Genomic DNA, 11,393 nt, shown 5'->3' with positions numbered 1-11,393 from the left:
AACCTGCCTATCTGCCATTTTCCATTGTCTTACCCACTTTCTGGCTCATGCCAGCATCATGTTTATCTGGACTCTGAGCTGCCAGAGGCGGGGCTCACGTCTGTAAGTTGTTTATGTGCCCTGTGCCCAGAAAGTCCCTCTGCCCCGATAGGCTTTAACAGCTCATCGCTGAGTGACCCTAGTAACAGTCCACTGCTTTATATACTTTTCCTTCATTAAGAACAGTCCAGACATGAATATCCAAAACAAAAGAGAAGTCATTAACACCAAAAATAATGGAATGGAATACAAGAGCTATAAGGACAAAGCCCCTTCACTCCAGATAAGAACACTGGAACCAAGGGGTTAGAGACATTCTCAGAGTCACATAGCTGCTCTATGACAAAGCAGGCCTCTGGTTTCCAGACCACTGCTCTCACTATTGCCCTCTGCATGTTCCCTTAGTATTTTCACCATCTGCAACATTTCTTTAAAATAAATATTCAATCCCTATAGTGCTTGACTAGTTTTCAATGTGTTCTCACATTTTGTCATGACCATCCTGTGAGATCAGCACACATGCAGAACATGAAATGAGATGATTAAGGTGACATCACCTGTTAATGGCAGAATCATGACATAAACTCAGATTTTCTCACTCCATTCTACATTGTAGAAGATGGGACTCCCTGGAATAGAGATGGGCGCCTGATCTTCTCTGGCTGTTGGGGTCAGATTGTTATGAGCAAAGTATACAGTGACAGGGTTTCAGACTCAAAGACAGACCCAGTCTGAGAAGGTCAAAAATAGCTTGCTATGGGCATGTGCTACAAGTGGGGGAGGGTAAGAGAGGGCACAAGGGCATCTGGAGCCCATGACATGTCCACGAAATACTCATTTGGAAACCCTGGACTGAGTAAGAATAAGACAACAAGAAAGAGTCACAGAAACTTTCACATCACATGAGGCAAGCTTTGTAGCATGACGTTTTATATCTGGGTAAATGCAAAAACATGATTGACAGAAGTATAATTAAGGCAATTTCATCCTTGGACAATTATGGACTCAAGCCATAAAACTAAAAGTTCAGAAAAGGAGAGCTGTAGAGACATCCCATAACAAGTGAACAGAAAATATGACCACTCTATTCTGTGCCAAAAAGCATGCATAAGTCCCAGGAACATCAAGCGAACTTACGGAACTGCCTCTGGAGAGAGAAAGTAATCGTCATGATGTATATATTCACAAGTTTTCTTTCTTTGTTACAGTCAGCTCTTCATCATGCTTAGACCTGCACCCAGCATGTTTTATCTTCCTTGAGCACTCACTTACTAGATGGAAGATAGATGGGGTCCCCAGAAATGGACAGGAGCAGGAAAAAAGTAGGAGGAACACAGGATAATTGTCACAGACCATTCCCAAAATGGATAAGTGGCATGTGTATGTTTGATTCAACAACCACCATAGAAAAAAAGTAGAAAGGAAGAATGCATCTTTAGCACAAATTCAAGATGGGAAGAAAGATAAAGGGAATGCACAGTTTTTGATTTTGACTTGCCTTGTTTATCCTTTGGCTGTACCTAACTGACTTTGTCATAAGGTAAAGGAAGAAGAAAAGGAAACCACAGGGAACACTTTAGTTTAATACCAGCTAGGGAACCTACAGGGTATTCTGAAGCTATGGCAACAAATAATCTCTTTAAAGGTCTTGCGCATCTCTTGGCTGCGGAAGGCATATATCAGAGGATCAATCACAGAATTACACATGATGAGTATGAGGTACATATTGAATTGAGACATAAAGCAAGAACAGTAGAGGTTCTGAGGGCAAGAGATCATCAAAATGAGATGGAGGAAGAAAGGAGCCCAGCACACAATGAAAATGCCCAACAGCATAGTCAGGGTGACAGCACCTTTCATGCTGGTCCTTTGCCACACAGAACCGTATCCAGGCAGAGCTGCTATCTGTTTGACATGAGTTCGTGCCAGGAGGAACATGTGTATATACAGAGACACCATGAAGAACAACATGGTGAAGAACATGGAGATAAGGCAAATGATGACATAAGTGGATTCATAGTAAATGATAAAAACAATACCACAGCCTGTACAAAAGGTCCAGATGCATGCAATAATCATCCCAGAACGCTTCACTGTCATGATGTGGTGGTAGCGCAGGGCATAGAAGATGGTGACATACCTATCCACTGCAATGGCCAGCAAACTGCACATGGAAGCCACTACGGAAATGCAGATCATGGAGTCAAACACATTGTCAATGTGACGCACAAAGGCATCTGCTACCACCAAGTGCTTGTTATTTATTAAGTATATGGTGATGGTCTCCCAGGCGTTGGACATACTCACCAGCATGTCAGCTACTGCTAAACTGCACACAAAGAAGTACATGGGAGAGTGCAAGTTCTTGTTCTTTACTATGGCACCTATGACCAAGATGTTCTCCAAGAGGCTGATGAGACCCAGAGTCAGAAACACCTCCACAGCAATGCCCATATCTTCACATGGCGAAGATTTGTTCTTGACATTTGGTCCCGAAAGGTTGCCCTCTATGGCATTTGGGGTGTGATCCAAGAAATACAGGTGAAATGAGGAATTCATTGCTCCTCTTCTCAGCAGCAGATTTACTGCAAAACAGATTTTAATTCATAATCCATAGTTTAACATTCTACCAAAGGAGCACAACAGCATCCCAGAGCAAGTATAACCTGAGAATGGGGATGAATGGACTCAATGCATTCACTCAGTATTAGAATTCTACATATTAGAATACAGTACCTACTGCCTTATATCCTGATCCCTGGAATAGTGTCCCTCTGACATGCAGGTTTGGAATTTTCACCAGCCTCCTGGTCTTCTTTTCTTTAGTCTCTCATTCTTTCACAGATCTCTTAATAGAGTGACCATACATCTCAGATTGCCTGAGACAATTTCACTTTTTATCTTGTTATCCTGGCACCCAAGTCCACTCTCAAAAGTATCCCCAGCTCACAACCTACAAAATCCTTTCCAATCTCCTGATTTTCACATTCCTAAGGCTACTTATTGTGCTGCATTTTTTTCAAGTGAGCTTAGATTTCTGAAGGATATACAGGCCCATGTTCTCTTGAGACAGATATGTATCTTCTTAACATTTGTTTCCTGACACTCCTAAAATCCACTAGGATTCAGTCTCCATAATTGTAACATAATTGTTTCCTGACACTCCTAAAATCCACTAGGATTCAGTCTCCATAATTGTAACTAGGATTCAGTCTCCATAATTGTAACTTAGTTAAGATTATAACTAAGGTGATCCATTAACTGGAACATAATCGCAAATAAAAAATTACTGTCTTCGATTCATAAATTTAGTTGCACATACATGTTAAAATTGAGGCACACAGAATGATGTATTTCTTCTCAATAAATATTTTCCCTAACTTCTAAATTTGCAATTCCATAAAGTCTGATTAATACATAGTTTTATAAGTTCCACATATGCATAATACAAAGAAACAAGGGATTTAAATTTACCAAGAACTAAAGCAAGATCACTCTATTGTTGCTCAATTTCTCTCCCATGATTAGTTTTCGAAAATCCCTTTGCCCTCCAAACTCAGCGCATCTGGATAGAAAGTTAGAATTTCTGTCATCATTTTCATCATTCGTAATAAGTATTTACTGAAATGTAATTTGTTATTTTGTCTAGTTCTATCTCAGAGACAGTGATCAGTTATGCTATTACATTAAACCTCAGATCAAACTGTTGAAATATTCAGTTAGCTCTCTTCCATATGCAGGTTAGGCATGACTTTGTATTCCTTTAAGGCGATTTTAAGTAAATAGAAAGCGTGATTATTTACCAGTGCTCTGCCTCGCGCCTCTTCTCTTGCACAGCAGCCTGTGGGCCCTCGCTTGGGACGCTGGCTCAGCTGAGACACCTGGTATCCACAGGCTAGACCGCTGCTGAGAGCTAAATGCCATCACCCTAGGATGTGACTCCTCAAACCGAGCGCAAAGGCGTCTTGAGACTGGTCGCCTCTTCTTAGCTTTTATGCAGCCTCGCAGCCTCGCCTGCCTGTCGCTGCTCCCTCCAGACATGGAATCTGCCTCCTCTCCCAAGACTTGCTCTTTTCTTAGCCGCGAGTCTAAATCACCACCTAGCGGTTAGAGCTGTATAGCATGACCCTCCCTTTCCCAGGCGGATGCTGCTCTGACTGCCGGCCTTTGGGGATCCTAGTGATACCTGCGTAGAATAACGTTCTTCTGTTTGCAGAAAATCCTTCCTCAAAAGTGTATCCAAATGTTTCTTCTACCTAGTTGTTCTTTTTAAACTTTGCTTCTTTTCTCTTCCTCTTATGCACTGATTAAAATGCTGACAGATCATACAACAGCTCAAGTTCTCCCATCCCTTTGTCTCTCTCTCTAGGACCCTGGGTCAGTGGTCCTCCTGAGTCTGTTTGCTGGGAAACCACAACCTGTAACACTCATTTGTGACCCTGATACACTCCTCTTGCTGGCCCAAGACTTTTACTCCTCCACAAGGACTGTGTCAGCCACGCCAGGTCTCACACTATCATCATACTTTTGTTACTCCAGAAAAAAAAAAAAATGAGGAAAGAGACTTTCTTCTAGCCAAATATTCTGGCTTTGGGCAATAGTTTCTGGACCTGCCATTTCTCTGGCACCTAAAACACTAACCTGCAGCCACCCAAAGGGTCTTTATCATACATCAGAGTTAGATGCCCAAGTGACTGAGGGACAAGCCTGGGACAGAAATGTGCAGGGCTGCTCTACTACCGGAGATGATATGGGGCTTCGCACATGATAGGACAATCTTTCCAACAAATGTAAGTATATGTGGCCACAGTCTGGGAGGACCAATGCCACTAGTGTCCTAGTGCCATGCTGACAGTCAAAGATGGAATGCTGTAAAGAGATTTCTTATGTTGAAAACAGGGCTGTGTATATGCAAAGTAATGGCTGAGAGAAAATATACAAGGTTTTCAAGCATTCTTTATTTGTTCCTCATATTCCAGATCATAGAGGACTCTATAAAAGATCCTCATTTCCCATTAAAGTGGTAAAAGTGGAGACTTCTGTTAAAGATAATTAATTGTCCAGACTTCATGGCACAGCTGCCTTTGATGCTGGTCAGAGGGCATATCTCTATAAGCTCTAGCTACAGATGCTGTTGTGAGTGCTGGTACATGATTTACCTTCTTAATCTTTACAGAAGCCCTAGGAAGTGGGCTCTTTTATCATTCCCATTTCACAAAGGAGGAAACCAATACCTGGAGAGGTTATGTAGCAAATCCAAGGTCCCAATGCTCAAAAGAAGCACAATTGTGGCTTGACCCCTAGCATCCCAACTCAGAGCCCAAGCACTTTCCCAGCACCCTGCTCTCTCTCCAAGGAGCCCTGGTAGTCATCAGGTTTATTCTTTTAAAATGCTGCTGGGTTTAATTTGCAATTTTCTTTTCTTGCTATGGTTTTTATCAGATTTTGGTATTTAGGTTACCCTTGCTGTGTTAAATAAATTGGGGAAAGATTTCAATTGTTTTTCTGCTCTGAAACCAGTTCTGTTTCATGCAGGAAAATAATTCAATCAAGGTCAATAGAGATAAGAGAATATAGACTAAGCTCTTCAACTGTCTCTGCCACTGGAAACTTTCTACCTCCTGAATAATATCCTAATAACAATGCTTAACACACAAAATAGGCATTCCATAAGCCACTGAATTCCACATGATGGATAATTCTTCCTCAGCAAAAGGGCCAGAATAGCCTTGCAATACATCCCTTGTTTTATTTTGTTTTGTTGCTTAAGGAATGACAACAGAGATGATCCTTAATTCAAATGCATGGAGAAAATATGTGCAGTCATATAAATGAAGGCTTCCAAGGGTGAAATCTATTGGACACAGCATGTCACAAGTTGGGTTCTCTGAGATTCAGATTCTGAGAGGAGTTGACTCTGCAGGGTGCCCTTAGGAAGCTCCCTGGGATCAAAACATGTGGAAAGGAGGGGAGGGCAAGGCAGAGCAGCTGGATGGGCCTAATTGCGTCAACCCACCCTACCTGGAGCTCTGAGAGGTAAAATCTGCTTATCAAAATGGCTACACCTTTATACTCTACCTAGCTCAATCACCAGAAGCAAGCCGCCTCTGGAAAGGTGGGAGATCAGGTAGCGTGAACCCGAGGCTGACCCTGAGGGAGCTGACAGCTGTAATGGGCTGCTGGCCACTCCTCCCGCAGATGAGCAGCAAGTCCTTTCATGTTCATCGCTCACAACATCAATAATTCTTTTTTTCACCTTTATTAAGATATTATTGACATATAAAATATGTAAGTTTAAGGTGTACAATATGATGATTTGATACACATATATATTGTAAAATGATGGCCATGATAAGGTTAGTTAACACCTCCATCTCTTTTTAACAATTTTCAAGTACATAATACAGTATTTTTAACTATAGTCACCATGCTGTACACTAGGTCTCCGGAACTTATCCTTATACCTAAAAATTTGTACTTTTTGACCATCATCTTTCCATTTCCCCCATCCCCCAGCCCCTGGTAACCACAACTCTGCTCTGTTTCTATGAGTTTAGTTTTTTTAGCTTCCACATATCAGTGAGATCATCTAGTATTTATCTTTCTCTATCTGACTTATTTCATTTAGCATAATATCTTTAAGTTCCAACCATGTTATTGCAAAAGGCAGGATTTCCTTCTTTTTATGGTTAAATAATATTCTATTGTATACCACATTTTCTTTATCCATTCATCTTTCAGTAGACATTTAGGTTGTATCCATGTCTTGGCTATTGTAAATAAAGCTGCAACAAGATATTTTATTTCCTTTGAATATATACCCAGATTTTGAGGAACTTCCATTCTGCTTTCCATAGTGGCTGTACTTATTACATTCCCACCAACACAAGGTTTCCCTTTTTCTACATACTCACCAATTCCTGTTATCTCTTTTCTTTGTGATAATAGCCATTCTCACAGTTGTGAGGTGCATCTCATTGTGGGTTTGATTTTCAGAAAATTCTTATTGCATGTCATCTCTGTGCTGAGGCCTGTGTTAAACGTCATCATGAGCCCAATCAAGGAGACTTGGAGTCCTGTTTCAGAGGCAAAGCTTAACTGGAAGAAACACTGAGAGAGCAATACACGATTACAAAAAGTTATATTACAATTTTCTTAACTCCAAGTTTTATAAAACATTTTCATATATTAACTCGCTTGTCCTCCTAGCAACTCTGGGAGTTATTAAAGTTATTGCAATCTTCATAGATGTGTACTTTGAGGCTCAGAGAAGCTAAATGGAGTTTTTGACACCACTTGGCTAATAAGTGATGGCAACAATTGTTGAATCCAGGTCTTCTCATCCCAAATCCCATGTTTATATATACACACATACCCATGTACATAAGAATTTATTGAGAGCTTACAGTTATCTGCATTCTAAGCAAATTCTCCCAGCAACCCTATAAAGTCAATATTCTAAGCATCAGTTTACAGATGAAGAAACTGAGGCTCGGAGTAGTCATGTGACTTGTCAGCTGGTGATGAAACTAGGTTCTGAATCCAGCTTTAGCCACCTCTATGAGTGATACAGAGTCTAGTGTTGTTAATCTTGTGACTCAGTCACATACATAGAGAAAGAAACTCTGGGTGCTGCAGGACTCCAGAGACTAGCTAGAAAAGAACAGAGGGAGGAAATGAAGCAATGGGGGTAAGAGTGGAGCAGGAAGAGAGGCAAGCACTGGGGAGACATGACCACGAGCTGAGGAAGGATGCTGAGGACTGGGATGGGCAGCAGTGAACCAAAGGTGGGCGTTGTGTGGAAGAGTGCTCAGGCTGGGGCACTAAGGAATGAAAAGAATGCCCTGTGACTGGAGCTTCCTGCAGCCTGAGGTGTCAGAAGTGGGCAGGGCTGGATCACTAAATGCTCTGTAGCTTGTGGTGAAGGTTTAGAGCCTCATTCTAAGAGCAACAGGAAGCCTTGCACGGTTTTAAGCTGCCATGGTGAGGACATGGAATTGGAAGAGCTCAAGAGTAAAGAACGTTGTAAGTCAGTGGCAGTACCTCACAATGAGACTAATAGATCCCTGGGAATGAATCTTTTTATCCACCTAGAGCCCAGTAATCTGACTGATTCATGCTCAAACCAACTTCTGCAGAAGCAGCAAAACTATAAAGTAGTCTTTGCTGACACATTTACATATGAAGACTAAAAACCAAAATGGCCCTAAATAAATAAGTTATAGACACTGGACAATACAATGCCTATCACCACACCAACACTAATGTGTTCCTTTCTCAGGTAAAAAAAGGGAGGACATGGAGTTTGGGAATTTGGTGTGGGGTTTTGGGCTTTTTAAATGTTTTCATTTATTTGATTGTTTTTAATGTTTTCAGGTTTGTTTTGTTCTGATCACCAGAAGGACCTGGTCTCTGTAATGCTGTGCCACATCCAGCTATGTAAGTTAAGTTTCTGTAAGTTCTTGCAGTTACCTTGGCAATTTTTATTCAAACAAGTTCTTCTACCCTAGCTGTTACTCAGGCTTCCCAATAACACTGATTTTTTTTTTTTATAACATGCTGTTCTCTCGCCCCAAAATTCTTTTCTTCCCTCCTTATCCTTTATCCACTAAACTCCTATTGACTCTTATAGAATCAGGCCAGCACTTCCTGTTGGGACTCTTTGAGTGGGCATCCTTACACCAGTGGTGAGTAGCTACCCGGTTCTGATCTTACTGAATTATAATTCTCTCTCTGCCTGACACCTTCCTCAGCAGATTGTGGGCTTCTTGGGCACAGGACTTTCCTTAGTGGCCCCAGTGGCCCGTATTGGCCTGACATTTCCCTTTCCTCTTCCCTTTCCTGGGGAACCAGAACTTCCTAGTCTGTTAGCCAGAAAAATTAGTTCAAGGATGAGCATGTGAGCCAATTCAGGCAAAAAAAAAGAAGGGAAGGGAAGGGACGGGATGGGACGGGACGGGAAGGGAAGGGAATGAATGTAGGTACATCTTGGAGACTTCTGGGAAGGATTTTATTTTATTTTATTTTATTTTATTTTGCTGGTAGCTACCACAAAAGTTATGCTCTTTCTCCTCCACTAGGTATGATTTAAAGCACTATATAATTCTAGCTGTTGCTAACCTCTAACATCTGGTCTTAGAATATACCCAAACTGTGAAAACAGAGCTTAGTGGTCAGAACAAAACCAGGATCTTACTGATGTTGACCCACGAAGTCCACCCCTTCTTCAAGTCTGACTTTTTCTGGACTTTTCAGTTACATAGTTAATAGATTCCCTTTATCATTTAAACAAGTTTATTTTGGCTTTCTTATTCTTGCAGCTAAAAAGATTCTACAGCTTCTAAAATTCCATTGCATACTCTCTTTTTCTTGATTTTCCTATTGTATCACAGCCTCGAAGAACATCTGAATTCTTATACACCAACACATGGATTTCTCTATGTTTTAACATTTCATAAAAAGTATAAATACAATGAATGGTTTACCAGTAGAGTGTTACAAACTATTTTATGGAAAAGAACCTTTTCCTTACATCAAGAAGACTTTGATATTCCATTTGGCTCATCGATTCTGCTTCCAACAGGCCCACTGATCCATGCAGACTCTTATGTTATCATGAACTTCCAGAAAGTCCATTTTTACATCTGCAAAGACACATTTTTGACAATGTTCTTTGAAACCTTAATAGCTTTCAAGTTGAATAGCTTTCTCTTCTTTTGTATTTTTTATTGTGACTACATTGTAAGAATACCAATTTAAATTTAATATTAGCATTTAAATCCAGCACCACTTTTCATTCTGTCACTAGAGTCCTTCCCTAAATTTAGCAACACAATTTACTCAAGATATTGGTTTTCATTATTACAAAATTCCAGTCTGCAAAAAAATAATGTTGAAAAACAATGGGAAAAAATATTAGCAGACATTTGGTCCTGCCCAAAACGTCCACAGAGACATCCACACCAAAAGGTCCGTGATATTTGGGTCTGTCCAAAACATCCACTGAAACATTTGGTCCATGCCAATCCAACTACCTAACCCATGTGCCATTACCAGCTAATGTACCTAGGCAAGAGGGTTATTATTGGCAATACTGCCAAAGCACAAGTAGTGGACCTATAAAACATGATAGTATTTTTTTATGTATTAATTCTGCGAACCAAATGTATAAATAAACGTTATGGGCTGCTTGAAGCCAGGGATATTTCCTAAGTGTGATTGTTTTGGACAGGACCAAATATCAAGGACCATTTGTCATGGACCAAATATGCTCATGGATATTTTGGACAGGACCAAATGTCCTGCAAGGGCAAAAAATACATGTCACACATTTGACAGCTAGTTCCTTCTTTCTAGACCACTTAAAAATCAGTCCCCAAGAAAAAAAGGAATACACTCCAGCGGAGAAAGAAATGGCCACCCCAAGCCCAAGCCTGAATAACCTGCCACCTTCAAGAAGCACAATCAAATAATTCCTAGTTTATGAGTCAGTTCTTGTTCTTATCTCAATAATGCTGCATAATAAGCCATGCTAAAATATAGAGGTTTAAAATAAAAATAGCCTATTCTCATGCTCATTTCACTATAACCCATCTAGGCTACACTAAATGTCAGGCTCTAAAACTCCAGACTGGAGGTTGTTTCAGTTTTGCTCAGATCTTGTTCCAATGGCTACCAAAGGCATCTTCCTACCTCATGCTGGGATTCGAGATAAAAGGACAGTGGTTACCTGGAATATATTCTTCTGCTAGACCCGCAGAGCACAATGAACAAGTCAAGCCATACAAACACACTTAAGACTTATTATTGTGACCCATCTGCTAACATTCTATTTGCCAATGCAAGTCTCACAAGCCACACCCAACATCAGGGGGCAGGGAAGTGCCCCATCCATAATAGGGAGAGAGAAATGGGATAAACATCTACTGAGTAATGATCCACACTATCGCAGGTAGCTTCTGTGCTCAAATTCTCAAGAGCTCATCTGATTGGCCCAGCATATAGATCATTGATCCAGATATAGGCCAATCAGCCTTGGCCAGCTAGGGTTTCCCCTTTGTCCAAGCTTGTCTGCAAGGACCCACTCCTTCCAATAAGCCTGGAGGGGCCATGCAGGCTTCAGAAAGCAGATATATGCTCATCAGGAACCAGAAAGTGGTTCATCCACACTTTTAGTCACTGGCATCTGGAAAGGAGGGAGAAATTCTGGACTTTGAAAGCCACGCAGTGAAGTTTTAGTGCATTTGGGAAGAATGAGTATTATTTTGGTTTTAACCTGTTTATTTCCAGAGGATATTTAAGAAAACAGTTAAAAGTATCACAGTGTTTAAAAATATGTTGATTTCCAGGAAACA

General features: G+C 40.8%; 2 protein-coding genes across 2 annotated transcripts in view; both read right to left on the bottom strand.

Annotated features, from left to right (window-relative positions):
- Nucleotides 1-503: 503 nt before the first annotated feature.
- MC5R (melanocortin 5 receptor) lies at nt 504-2,619 on the bottom strand. Its single transcript, XM_039838812.1, has one exon. It carries the CDS (start codon nt 2,596-2,598, stop codon nt 1,621-1,623), a length of 978 nt encoding a protein of 325 aa, XP_039694746.1. The 5' UTR covers nt 2,599-2,619; the 3' UTR covers nt 504-1,620.
- Nucleotides 2,620-3,834: 1,215 nt separating this feature from the next.
- The window catches only part of LOC120589338 (importin subunit alpha-1-like), a 62,427-nt gene continuing 54,868 nt past the window's right edge, over nt 3,835-11,393 (bottom strand). The window contains 2 exon segments of the mRNA XM_039846898.1: nt 3,835-4,139; nt 6,118-6,295. Coding sequence (XP_039702832.1) covers nt 3,835-4,139; nt 6,118-6,295 — 483 coding nt within the window.

The sequence above is a fragment of the Pteropus medius genome, unplaced genomic scaffold, assembly GCF_902729225.1.
Source record: "Pteropus medius unplaced genomic scaffold, Ma_sr-lr_union100, whole genome shotgun sequence".
In the NCBI taxonomy this organism is placed as follows: domain Eukaryota; kingdom Metazoa; phylum Chordata; class Mammalia; order Chiroptera; family Pteropodidae; genus Pteropus; species Pteropus medius.
Note: the sequence above shows the minus strand (reverse complement) of the source record. Positions and strands in the feature narration are given on the sequence as shown.